Source organism: Ruditapes philippinarum, unplaced genomic scaffold, assembly GCF_026571515.1.
Source record: "Ruditapes philippinarum isolate M1 unplaced genomic scaffold, ASM2657151v2 ctg375_1_1_1_1, whole genome shotgun sequence".
NCBI classification, from domain to species: domain Eukaryota; kingdom Metazoa; phylum Mollusca; class Bivalvia; order Venerida; family Veneridae; genus Ruditapes; species Ruditapes philippinarum.
Window position 1 is genome coordinate 128,885 of NW_026858123.1, and position 14,916 is coordinate 143,800.

At 33.7% G+C, this 14,916-nt stretch overlaps 1 protein-coding gene across 1 annotated transcript; it reads right to left on the reverse strand.

Annotated features, from left to right (window-relative positions):
- Nucleotides 1–3,090: 3,090 nt before the first annotated feature.
- LOC132752187 (threonine synthase-like 1) lies at nucleotides 3,091–13,141 on the reverse strand. The gene is made up of 11 exons (XM_060742485.1): nucleotides 13,001–13,141; nucleotides 12,276–12,416; nucleotides 10,340–10,478; nucleotides 8,763–9,411; nucleotides 8,378–8,448; nucleotides 7,737–7,847; nucleotides 7,286–7,391; nucleotides 6,691–6,856; nucleotides 4,271–4,522; nucleotides 3,859–3,949; nucleotides 3,091–3,482 (listed from the first exon to the last, which is right to left on the reverse strand). Exons 1-11 carry the CDS (start codon nucleotides 13,097–13,099, stop codon nucleotides 3,166–3,168), a joined length of 2,142 nt encoding a protein of 713 aa, XP_060598468.1. The 5' UTR covers nucleotides 13,100–13,141; the 3' UTR covers nucleotides 3,091–3,165.
- Nucleotides 13,142–14,916: the final 1,775 nt, after the last annotated feature.

Here is a 14,916-nt window from a genome sequence, read left to right on the forward strand (position 1 = left end):
TTTACCACTGGATTTCAACACAACATTTTGGTATTTTTGAGAAAAATTAAAATGGTTGAGAAAATATCTGAAATACTACTTTATCCAGTGTCTCATAAAGATACTTATTACATATTTCAAGTGTCAAATCTGAACTTTAAACTAGAGAATTTAACCCGAAAATGTCTTTGTAAAGATAAATATTTAATAAAAGTTGGATTTTTACTAAAACCAGCTATTCACATTAAATTTCAATTGCAAAATAAATCCGCAAATTTGATTTAAAATAAGCTTTTCAAATAGAATATAATCTTTAAAAAATAATGCTATATTTTAGCTAATAAAACTAAAAAGTGGCTACGCTTACCCCAAAAATATATTTTAAAATGATAACTGTTCAGTTAAATTACAGAAAAAGACAATAATAATAATGAAAAGATTTAAAAAAAGATAACAAACCCCGCAAACTAACAATGTAAGGATGAATTGGATGTTCAACAATGACCAAATGACTTCTTTAATATTAATATGTTAATATAAGTAAAATTAAGTTCGTGATGGGACAATCACGTTTCAAGGGAGAAAAACTGATTTGTTTGTTTAAAGTGGATTAAAGGGGGTTATCTCAAAAACAAAGTTAAATGGAAGACAACACAATTGTATTCTTCTGCTAAATCCTTTATTATGGCACATTCCAAACTTTTCATGTTTATTTTCGCTTATCTGTAACATTGGAGGTCAAAATTTTAATGCGGTTAAAATCTTAATTGAATGTTAAAAATATTTTCAATGGGAAATTCTGTAACATTTGAATACATACATGAAAGCTCTGCTTCAAACAATGACTTCAGCAAAATTAAAATAAATAAAACTTATCAAAAGTTGTATTATTTATTTACATGTTAACTATTGAATGTGTTGCTATATTTACTGCTTTGTTGCAACCTTCAGGACTCCAATTCGAATTTAGCACCAACGTTGAGGTCTATTCGGTGAAATGTACACTTTGAATTTGGGTGTTCTATACGGCAAAAAATATGCGCAACGTTGAATAGAGCTGTCATTAACTGTATGTAAAAATAACCAGTTACTTAGCTGAGAGGCATTGGCTAAATGTCTGATAAGCCTATTGTATCGGTGTTGCCCGTACATAGGTAAGCCGGCTAAGTGGTAATCGTTGAAGTTATAGACGTAGAGAAATCTGCAGACGACAATTTCTCTAACACTGATTTATGTCTTCCTTTGACAATAATGATGACGTAGTTAACATCATTTACATTGTCGTTATATCAATTCTAGAAAGAGTGTGCTCGGACATGAACTGTGCAAAAGTGACAACAAGTAAGGATTCTTAGAACATACATTTATAACAAATTACAGTGTAGTGATCGTGACAAGAACGTATCAGAGCTAGACAAGATTTCCGCAAGAGTCCAACCAAAAGTCCTTATCTACAGATTGAGGTTAAAATTGTGTCTAATGTGGACTCTGTTTAATGACCAATGAGCAGCAAGTTACACAATTTTCGTAAAATCAAAGACTTATATAACAGAGGTAAAGGAAGCTCTTGAATAGAAAGTTTTCCAATGCTGACCCACAATCCCTTGCGAGAAATTCATTGGCTTTTGGGGTTAATCAATTTCCGCCATCTTGTTTTACGTAACCAAATATGTTTACATTCTCACTCATTGCCGAAAATAATTTACATCTTCATGATCTTTGTTGTTTTTAATTTTACATTTTTGCATGTGTTAATTATTGATTACCAAAACAATTGTCAGATAACATGGCGGCATTCATATCGATAAATTTTCTCGTGTCAAACATGGTCCCGTAAAATCTTGCAAAAAATGTGAACTTGCGGGATAATAAATCCCTTATGTATGACGTCATGGCTTCCTCTCCATTTAAATATAGCTCTGTGGTAATATGAATAGCATTTAGAACCGCGAGTATCATAAACTATTAAGGTAACGAACAGGTCATCCAGACGACAAGGTATTTCTCCCTTGTACTTCCATTTTCGTTAACAGATGAATCACTGCCATCCAGGAAAATGGAATAATTTAATTAAATATAAAATCTCAAGAATTCAACAAAGTTCGCACATATCATTAAAAATGCAAGTGACTGAATATTTGTGCAACCACGTGTGTGCGCGCACGCGCGTGTTTGGGTTAGGCGATTAATTCAATAATATTGTGATAAATGCCGTTAGAAGACGAGAACTTTATATTAAATATTTTCCAGCGTTTATCAACAGCTTCCTTGGATATAGGAACGGACAAAATTATGTCATTATATTTAGATTTGATAAAATCAGTTATAAATGACACTTCAAATATAAACAACTATATTAAATGATGTGACCTGTATATCGCCCGCTGTAACAAGATATGGCAACACTTAACGTAAATTTGACTTACATCTTGAATACTTGACCGGGTTATTTTAGCAGAAAAGGGCAGGCAAAGTATTCCGATATGGTTTCTGCAAGTTCTTTTCTCAGCATGACATTATTTAACTGAACGGAGTTGAATCGACATATAAATGTTATTCGTACATGAAACCACCGACTTATTCACATTCTGTATACGGAAACAAAATGTGTAATATTAGAAATTATATTAGAAAACAACGCAGTAACTTATTTGTCCAAAGATTTAATTATTTTCAGTTAGAGAGGTTTTTTTCCTCCAATATTAGCATGATACGGAAGTGTATGCTAGACATAAAAGATTTATGACTTATCAATGTTAACATCTCCCAAAGTTTAATTTCCGTTGAATGATAGTTGACGATAAACGTGTTCAACAATAATGCATTACATGTTTTACAAATATACTAGTAATGTTCGCCGCAGACTCGAAAATTATGATTTTATTCAACTCGTTCAATAAATTTAGTATTAAATACTCATTTAATATCCTCTACATAAATATTTGTTATATCAGATCATGTATCTCTGCTTCCATGTATAAATCTCTTCATGGTTTGTTCATATGTGTAATACTAAATACTATTAGAGTAAGTATTCAATTCCATTTATAGACATTCATTATAGACTAATTCACTTTAGATAAAATTCATTTTAAATAAGAAATAAAAATGCACTTTCTTGACATTTTAATTCTAATATACTTTCATGAACTCCAGTGCTAAGGTAATAAATGAACACACAGTGTTTTATATATTTCTAGCAATATTTTCGATCTGGCTTACAATGGATTGATAATTAGCATCGCACACACTTTTTTCTCCCACGCAATCTTTCTCCAAAGTTTTAAGTAAAGATTTATGTACACCAGGTTTAGGGCATATATTATCTAACGCATGAAGCATTTCTGTCGTCGCCATTTTGTTTGTTGCGTTCCCAGTTATTTTCAATACGTCATGAGCAAACTTGCCCGGATGTGCGGTGGACGCTATAACCATGGGTCTTTCCTGTTTAAATCGGTCAGCTACGACTTTTGCGATACTGGTGTGGGGATCCATAAGATAACCTAAAATGTTTTGTATAAAAATAAAATTAATTTTTAAGACATACTTTGATAAACAAATTGCATAAATATATGTAAAGATGGTTTATGAGCTCTTTTTGAACGGAGGATATATTTTATTAATATAACTCAAAGGTATTACCCAAGACCCCACAAAAAACCCCAATTGATCAATCGCCCCAAAGCTTAGTTGACGCCTAAAGAGGAAAATCAGCCCCCCTCCCCCTACGAATAACAATTTGGACTTCAATTAAGATTCTTCTGGGATCGCAGGTATATTCGAATCCCATGTTTTTTCTTTCTTTTTTTAATTCCACATTAAATATGTAGGCACACGTGTCTATGCAAGAATAATGAAACAAAATTCAAAATCAGATACCATTGTTTTTAAGTGTGTCCCTCATCGCCTTCCCACACTCCTCTTCGGTACACCAATCTGCGTGAAACAGACCTTGTATGTTCTCAAGCACCTAAAAACAAAATCACCTTATTTTTCAAAGGTCAAGGATTTGCATAAACTGGTCGGAGAATTTTAGGGAGATACATGATTTAGGCAATTGAACAGAGGAACGCATTCTGTGCCCCTATGCTTGTGTTTAAGTTAGGCTATATATTTTTCACATTACTTTGAATGTTCTGTACATTTTTCACGAATGTTGTTTTACTATATCAAAGAAAATTCAGAAATTAATCCTTGACTTTATGTGTGAAATTAGAAATTTAAGAAGGTCATTTAATGAAAAAAAAAGTAAACAACGAAATTAACTAATGCTTATAAAGTTTTTTTTTACTTGAGCAGGGACGTCAAACTTTCGTCTGTCTCGTAGTTGTGTGAAGGCACTATTTATAAAGCTAGCATCTCTACCAGAAATGCTATACAGCAAGCGTTCAAGGTTAGAAGACACTAAAATATCTATGGCGGGAGAAATCGTCTGCAACAGTCGTCTGTTGGAAATGTCGTAACATCCAGACCTGATAAAATCAGCAACCACATTGTTATCATTGGACGCGCAAATGAGTTTCTTGATAGGTATTCCCATTTCCTAAAATTTAATAGAATTGAGTTGATATTTGTTTTATACTATATATATAATTTAACCTATTATCATTTATCATGTAAAATTGTAATAAAGAGTGGATATTCAAGTTTTTTTCTGTAAATAAAGGATTTATTATTATCGAATGATATGAAAATACATTTCATGAGTGGAGGGTAATATGCTAATTTTCATATCACAAGATTAAAAAAATCCTCTACTTATAGAAAAAAGACTTGAATATTCTGTTTAATAAATAATATTTCTCTTTTTACAGTGAAAATACAGAAAATGAAAATACGAATTTTATTTCATCAATATTTCATTAATAAATAATTATGTAATAATATACTTGCATAATATATCAATGTAGTGGAAAAATATTATATATCACATATTTATTATATCGTTTATCGTATATTCAATATTACACTTTAGAAATATACCATATAACGTTTTAATACTAATAATATGTTATATAACACTTTAGTGGCAATTAATAATAAATTACTAATGTAATAAATATCTGAAGTGGTAGTAAATAATGATAACAAATTTAATATATCACAAATGACTGTTTATATCATTGTAGCAATGTATCATATTAGATCACAGTATATTTATTTATGTAATATATCACAAATAAGTGTGACAATGTACAAATGTATCATATATCACAAAAATAGAAATATAATAGGATTATGCAAAAGTATAATACATTGTATATATGTGTATATGTGTTATAGAATATCAGTATAATTGTTATAATGTATCATATATACATGTAACACTGTGATAAGCCTTCTTTTTTAAAAATGCACATTTGTAAAGACAATTAAAATTGATAGTTTTTACACAAAGTCACCTGAAATACCAAGTGTTTTGACCTAGTTAATATTGTAATCATTTACATTATCAAAACTCAAAATAAAAACATGTCAAGCCACGTTAACGGGGTTAATACTGATCAGACGGTCACTATAGACAGGGTCTGTCATCAATCATGTTTATCTAGCACCCAACACCCAGCGGGAACACGCACATAACGAATACCTTATACAAACATCGTTACCAATTAACTGTGTTCATTCATGTTTGAATTACTACACTAAGTTTGTGAGAAAAAAAACCCGGCTTATTCTCTTTCCCTTATATCTCTGACATGTTTGCTGGTTCTCCATCTCTTTTAAATATTAGCTGTACTATTCCTATTTCGCATTTTTGCCGGCCTTCATCTCTCGCGCATAGGGGAGCGGTGGCCTAGTGGTTAAGGTGTCTGCATCACAACACATGGATCGTGGGTTTCAAGCCTTACTCTAATCACAACCATGTTTCTTCATATGTTATTAGTACTGAGTACTGCTGAGTTCTAGGAAGTGGACTCGAAAGTTCGAAATTGAGCTAAAATAAATAAGTTTAAACTAAACCTCACACATGTTTGTCCTCCTTCACCACTCACGTGTGTTGTCTCTTACATGTTGTTCCTGACCTCTTTCGCATATTTGCTGTCACTTTCCTCTTTCTCTCTCATGTTAGCCATAAACCACTCATGTTTGTTGTCCTTAAGCTCTCTCACTTGTTTGCTGTCCTTTATTTCTCTCTCTCTCATATTTGCCTTTAACCTCTCTCATGTGTTTGATTTTCTTTACCTCTCTCATTTGTTTGCTGTCCTGTACCTCCCATGCTTGTTTGCTGTCCTTTACCTCTCTTTCATGTTTGCCCTTTACCTCTTTCGTGAGCTTGCTGCTCTTCAATTTTCCCGCACGTTTCCTGTCGTTTATCTATGTCCCTTGTTTGCTGTATTTTACCTCTCACGCTTGTTTGTTGTCTTTTTACCTCACCACAAGTTTGCTGTCCCTTATCTGTGTTCTTCACTTCTCTTGCGTGTCTTCTTTCCTTTACCTCTAACTAATACTTGTTGTCCTTTACCTCTCTCATAATTATGTTTCAACCTCTGCACACGTTTGCTGTGTTTTACCGCTCTCATATGTTTGCTGTACTGAACCTCACTCACACATTTGCTTTCCTTTACCTCTCTCCCTTGTTCACTGTCACTTACCTCTCTTGTATATGTACTGTATATTCATGTAATTCTAAGCTGCTTTAATGTTGAATCCTCCAATGAATTAAAGATTACTGGATAAAACATTTATTCACCTAAAATCATTTACTACCTTTGCATAATAGGCCGCAAGAATGTTTCCAAAATTGCCGGTTGGAACACAAACATCGATTTCGTCTCCCATAGCAATGACCTTCTGCTTCACAAGGTCAAGGTAAGAAGTCACGTGATATACTACTTGTGGCAATAACCTTCCCCAGCTGATCGAGTTTGCAGCACTGTGATGAAACATACATTTTAATAAAAACATACATTTCAATTGAAGGATCACATATTTATTTTTGGGCCCTTATCGAAAATTATACCAGTTAATAATCCGTATCCTTTTTTAAATGTAAAACTTGTTTCTCTAATGCTTGACTTATAAGCAATGGCGAACAACTGTTTAAAGAGGATTATTTAAGTAAACGTAAATTTGCAGATGAAAAACTGAACATGATGATATTTACACAACATTCTTTTTTTTACTTATTCTCCTACTGAGATAGTTTTCGATCTTTCATTCATCCAACAACCAGAAATTGTTTTAAAATAAATATCTGTAGACAAGTAGACAAAATGATCACTGTGTGAAAAGTAATTCAGAATAAATTGGCATGAAAAATCAAATCCGGGGATATTCATTGAAATATTTTAGCTAAGCATACCTGATTTTTACATTGTGATCTTGGAATAGTCTTTGTGACAAATCGTGATCACCAAACGCTTTCTTTACACTGGTCTGGCAGAAGTCAAAATCACTTCCGGAAACTCCTTGATTTGTAAACAAAAATATAAGTCAAGTTTGAATTGTTTGACCGGCCAAGTCTCGAATAGTTATATTTGGCACTACAGTTTTGTAATTGTATGTATACATGTACGTGTTTTTGTTGATTAGGAAATGAAAACAGCCCGGATGATACAATGGACGTAGGGTTAAGAGCCAGCCCCTTTGAATAATAATACCATATAGCAATCTAGTTAAAGTATACCATACATTGACAAACGAACCAATGACATTTGACCTAATACACAACATTACCAATCAGTTATCAAATTCGGACAGGAGCATACCGATAAGCTATAGTGGCACTGTATGACAAAACAAAAGGTACATACCCACGACCCTCGCGAGGTGGCTATTGTAAGAAATCATCTGTTCTCGCTGTATATCACTGATGCCCTCAAGCGGGTACAAAACCAACACGCCAATGTTTGCTGAGAAGTTTCCTGCAATTATGTATAACAATAAAAAAGCCTTCTATAACACTTTTCGTCCACCTAACCCACATTTATGCTCGATTTATATATTTGTAACTATAAGCTTTAAATCATCATTTAACCATCTAAAAAGACTAACTGAATGTTTTAAAACACCTAAATCTTAACGAATATGAGATTACTTACAAAGGATAACTTATTTATATCAAACAGCTTTGTTACTTCTTTGGTGAAGAGGTTGTTTTTGTAACTTAATCTAAGTGAGACAAGGGCTTTCTAGGAATCGCTTAACATTCTATAGTTTTTATCAATGTCTTTACCAAAACAAACTTAACATCATATACAGAAAGACCACCTCTCACGCTGTATAATGATATTTAGAACCGTTCCATTTTTTCATTTTAGGCATGAGAGGAATTATTTTAACCCAGTCTTTTCGGTAGACAGTTCTATAGATCTACTTAACATTTCATGGGACTTTTCAAAAGTTAAGGACATGTTTTAACCTTTACCGTTCCCAGAGGAAAGCTATTACATACCAGCATGCCTTGAGAAACCATCGAGAACCGCTCCGCCAGTATCACCGGATGTAGCTACTAAAATCAAGTACCTGTATAGCAAAATGTAAATCAAATAATGCACAATTTTTCATTTATGAAATTAAGCTTGTCCGTTTAGAATTCCATTTCATGTAATTTTGAGTTATCTAAAATATACCTACATGTAGCTACCTGCACGAGCAAAAGTTATTTTTAAAAGTTTCATGGAAAGAAAGAAAGTTGTTTTAGTAATTCTTTTGAAGCGGGTATGTATTGAATAAACACGATATAAAAAAAAATTAGGTGTTGATTTTTCTGATACTTCGTTGAAAAAAGTAGTGCTTGGACATTTAAGACAAGTTAATCCGGCTGATAAATCACATACTTGCTTTTAGATTCCTCCGCGACAGCGTTCATAAACAACTGTGGCATCAACTGAAGTGCGACATCTTTAAACGAGGCTGTTGGTCCGTGAAATAGTTCCTGCACGTATTGACCCCTGTCCAGGTGACGCACAGGACAAATATTGGCATCCTGAAACGTTTCTAGATTGTATGCATTATTTACAGCAGTTCTTAAAGTCCGAGGATGTAGATCTCTGAAATCCATCCATTTCTCTAGAATTCGGATAGCTCTTTGCGGATACGTGAGATCAACTAATCGACTTAACTGACCGATGGACATCTTTGGAGTTTCATCTCGAGGAACAATCAATCCACCATCCGAAGCTAAACCTTGTAGAAGCACTTCATTGAAGCCTTTATCTCCCATGTGTAAACCCCGTGTTGAGACGTACCCATGCTTCGCTTCTATGTTTTGAACTTGTGATAAAACCTTCCCCGCAATACTCTCAGGGCTTTCATTTCTTTCACATATTACCCTGGTATCGTACCATTTCTCGTAAAATTGTTGCCTATATTGAAGTATATCCGCCATACTGGTTCCGTCATTTTGACCCACAATCCTATTTACCTTCATCCGCTCTAGCCTCTCTAAAATATCTGTCATATGTACATCTAGAAACACCACGGTACCTGTTACAATTGAATAAAATCTGACGGGGACCTGAGTAGAATCACCGACGTTCCGTAAGCCTAATACGAATTGAAAGTAGTTCTACCCCATGGGAAACAGAGAGTGTAAAAACAAATATATATATTTGACGTCCAAAGGAAAATATTTTGATACAGTTATGATTGAAAATTTGTCTGACAACCATTTTTAATTTAAATATGCCCACTGATGTACACTTTTAAACAAATCCGACTTAATGCCAACAGTCTGGCATTTTGTACTTTCGGTTTCTACAACTATAATAATAAATATATAAATAATGTATTATTTGCTTTTGTAGGTATGAATTCACTTACTTAAGTTGGACCTTTACTGGATATGTTGGAAATAAACTTGTCACCAACTCCCAGCATTAAATTACTATTTGTTCACATGTTGGGGCGTCCATGGCCTAGTGGTCAAGGCTGTTGACTTCAAACCACTTGCCCCTCAGCGCTGTGGGTTCGAATCCCCACAGGAACTTTGGATTCTTTCATGTGAGGAAGCTATCCAGCTAGCTTACGGAACGTTGGTGGTTCTACTCGGGTGCCCGTTCGTGCCTGAAATAATGCACGGAAGGGCACCCGAGGTCTTCCTCCGCCAGTAAAGCTGGAACGTCGCCATATGACCTAAGCTGTGTCGGTGTGACGTAAAACCCAATCAAACAAACAAACATGTTTAGTTTCTTGGCGTACTATTATGTTCGAGCTCCTTATCCGAAGACATACGTAAAGGGCCGAAAGGTTGCGATTGTCGGTAAGCTAGCTAGATGATTAAGAACGGAGAGGCGTCCGTCAACAGAACGTTTATCTGGAAATTCATGATTTCCGTTTTAATATAAATATTCGTTTAAAATAGTAAAATTCATAGAATTTTGTTTCATATGTTTTATAAAGAAGTACATCAAACCTGTGCTTGCAATGTGCGACATTCCAGCATCATGCATCGGATTTGAACCTGTTAGAGACACCACGTGATTTTCTGTATGGAACGCTGAGAGAGCTTGTCCTTCTGCTTCAACAAACCGGTCTGAACCAACTTCATCTAGCTGAATATAAATTTATTCATGATAAATAAAAGAATATATAATATAAGATAGAAGACTTTTGAAACGAAATTTATACGTGTACATAATTATGTATATAGTATAGAAACAAAATAAAGTAGTTATTTTAAACATCAAATTGGCACTCGATTCAATATGCAAAAACCACAATGAATAAAATAAATAAATAAATAATGTTCTACATGTGACCTTGAACTTGACTGCAGGGACATGAATTTTACGCGCGACACTCTGCCTCACAATGGTAAACATTTGTGCCAAGTTATATTGGAATCCCTCAATGCATGTAAATGATTTGCTTCGGACAAGCGTTTTTCAATGAGCTCTAAGTATGACCTTTACCTTTGACCTAGAGGCGTGCCCGCGACACATGGACATTTCTATGTAGCTCCATGTGTGTAGGAGATATGCTCCGTACAAAATTGGACGCCGCCCGCCTGCCAGGGGCGTTCTATAATAGGACCCGTTTTTGAAACGGGGATGTAAAAAACATATTACGGTCGCCAACTGTCGGTTTGTTTAAAAGACTAAATTGGCTTACTTAAACAGAACGATGTTAATATCAATATTCAAAACTATAAACAATACAGCTCCGACGAAACCTTCTTGAAATAAAGATATTAATATAATTATTATCACTTTCGCAAATTAATTTTTGTATTTTCTGATCGTAAGATCAGTAAATACATAGCTAACATCCACGGTCTGACACAAAATTTCCTCACAGTCCTAACAACGCAAAGTAGTTCTCACTCAAAACTGCTTAAAAACCAGCAATTAAGAAGAAAGAATAATTTTTAATGTAGGCATTTAACGAATTACAGTGCATTAAAAGTTTAGATTAGTCAATAGAAATATGAGGTTACAATCACAAATTTCGCGGATGAATATCTTTTTACCCAATGAAAAATGTTCGGCTATTTCCGTAAAGCTTCGGATTATCATGAATATCATTTTAATCAATGAAAATGCTATTTTTAGCTATGTCGATTACCGAATACTCCAGAGCGTAGTACACAAATAAATCTGACTGTCGAGTAGTGGAATATATACATGTCGGACTGTTTTGGCGAGAAGATTTTCGCTAAATTATTTTCATCAGTGTTAAACAACAGGTTTATCGTGAACAAAATACCTCGAAATTAATAAGGATTGCAAACACGAAATGGAAATTCTCAATTTAGAATTACATAATGTATTCGTTTTTATTCAAGGTACATAGGTATGATTTAGATTGCAAAGATCAGAAAATACCATAGAGCTGCAGCCCTTTGATTTATCATGTAGTCTAGAGTTAAAAACAATAAACCTGACATTCTGTTAAAGAACCCATTATTGTTTTTTCTTCCTAACTGCCAGGAAAACACATGTGCCATTCAGTTAAAGAATACATGTAAAACTCGTTCTTTTGACTTTTCTTTAAGTTTCAGAAAATTAATTAAATATAGCATGGTCCGTTCATTTTTGTCCAATTTATTAGCATTGATATAGTCACATGGCCGAGTGGTTAACGCGTCGGACTAGTTATCTATGGATTGCTGGCTACGTAGGTTCCAAACCCGTCAGGGACAAGCCGTTGTTTCCGTGAGCAAGAAATTTTACTCACTTTGCTTAGTAGTGGTTGGTTCCAGGAATGGATTCGAGTGTTTCAATAAGCTTACAGCTTCCAGCACTATCGCACTAAATTAATTTCGTATAAAATAATATTGACACAATATGTATTGCTTTTATAAAGACCAAAACAAACAACAATAACAAAACAACAACAACAACAATAACCTTTTGAGCAACCGACATTCCCCAGTGAGTTTCTAGGTGATCGTCATCTATATCGAGAACTGGTCGTCCTAATGCTGCCGATAAAACCCTACCGACGGTTGTTTTACCACATCCGGGACTTCCCATAAGAATGATATTGTTCTATATAGACAAAAAATGTAGCTATGTACATATATTTTCAAACACAAGAGAAAAAACTAGTGCAAGACAATATATAAGCCGCGTCATGACAAAACCAACATAATGGGTTTGCGACCAGCATGGATCCAGACCAGCCTGCGCATCCGCGCAGTCTGATCAGGATCCATGCTGTTCGCTTACAAACCCTATAACAAGTAGAGAAACTGATAGTGAACAGCATGGATCCTGATCAGACTGCGCGGATACGCAGGCTGGTCTGGATCCATGCTGGTCGCAAACCCATTATGTTGGTTTTGTCATGATTATTTAGTTCATTTGACGCTTATGAGGTTAGAATGAAAACCTCCTGTCCCTAAATATAAAATTACCCTCGTTCGACGGTTATACAACATGTAACTTAACATGGCTTATCTACGTGACTTGTTTTACTTCGTGAAACAAAATTACATGACACCGACGTTTATCATTGAATCACGACTCACAATTTTCAATATCCTTTATTTGTTATATTCTATTCATTCTAATATGTCAGCAAGGAATATTGTTTTAGAAAATTAGTGCATGCAGTAAAAATGTAAAATTACCTTGACATTTGAAGCATTATTTCGGAGTTTGCTACCGCAAAAGTACATGCGTCTATGTCGAAAACAACATCCTCTTCGAACCAGTAATTTCAGGATCATTTCGTTTCTTTAATCACAGACTATAATTAAATCATCCGTAATACTTTGGTAGAACATTGCTAAATAATGAGTTTCATATTACATCATAAAATCATATATGATAACACGCCCATTCTTACGTAAAAAGTCAAATAAACAAACTATGTGCCATTTAAATCCCCAAAACAACTTAGAATAGGAATAACATTATTAATTTCATTATTTATTTGCGTATATAATATAATTAATTTTTTATAGATAAAAAATAATGTAACCAAATATTTTTACTACATAATATACGAGATTCTTAAGTCTTAATAACTAGAATTAGTCCGTACTTTAATTCCTATCACAAGGTCGCCTTAATTAAAAAAAGCCTTGTTTCGCGATTCAGATAATTAATTGAACAAACATAATCATATAGTAATATTTTATTACATATTACTTCGTTAGTTTCCATAAAAATCTGATTGTCGTTTTTGTCATCCCTTTAATATTACAGAATACAAATTAATACGAAATAAGGGCAAAGGTGGAATAACACCTACACTCTCATACCATAGGGTTAAATCTTATCAGATGTACTAATCTATGCTAGCAGTTGAAAGTACATAATTATGTAAAACGCCTGACTGGTGTCTGTGTAATTTGTACAGTAAATTGTACCCACACACTCGTGAAAAAAATAAAAAGTTAACATTAATATCTTATAATAGCAGAAAATGAAATTTATATTTCGAAAAAGTTCAAAGTTATGTTTAAATGTATATCCAAGATAAGACCCCGGGGTCTCAACGAGTATCTATATTATCACAGACGCTTGGGGGTCAGATCCTGACCCCAACGTGATACGCCCCTGTTAACACGAACACGAATGGGATATCTATTACAACGATAAAACTGGTTTTTAAACAATTTTTACATATCTGAAAAAAATACCATATAAAATCAAGTCTCTTTTTAGACTTGATGGTGTATGGTATTTTTTTCATAAATGTGAAAATTGTTTGAAAACCAGTTTTATCGTTGTTCATAATAGATACCCCATTCGTGTTCAAATATTAAAATAGTTTTGATAGAGTACGTGTTAACAGGGGCGTATCACGTTGGGGGCCAGGATCTGACCCCCAAGCGTCTGTGTATATTATATGAAGCTTATTCTGTATTTGTAGTTAATAATTGTATAAATTATATTATCTATTGCAGGACATCAATTAGTAACTTTGACACGTACATTTAACAACGTATGTTTTAGATCGAATCCGACGATGCAGTTTACTGGCATTTATTAGCACGTTAAAAATAACCTTGATCTACTCAAATACGAGCAAACAAAAATAAAATCTGACCTGCTTTATCTTTAATCTCAAAATTTAAAAGACTTACTAAGTCACAAAATCTATAGACATGAACTATAGGTACTGCAAAATGTGTTAAACGGATTAACTGATACAGGTAAAGCAAAAGTTATGCTCGAAATTGCATGGTAAAAGCCCTTTTAATTTAGTTATATTTGGATAACTTACATCAACTTACCCATAACTAGTCCTAACACGGAAAGATAAAATGAAAAAAAAACCAACCAGAGAATACTCGTTTGCAAATGTAACTGACCTAGAAAGGGAAGTAACTTTAGATTACTTTTTACAATGTGAGATTTTATTACTTCCCTTCCCTCTCAGAAACGAATATATTTTCGTTCTTTATAAAGGTAAATAATGGTTTCAGAGCATTTTAGATGCGTATCACCTGGAGAAAGTGGAGCTGAATGTGAAGTTATTTGTTACGAAACTAGCAAAATGTAAACAAGCTAGTAATTTGTCTTTCATACTAAATAC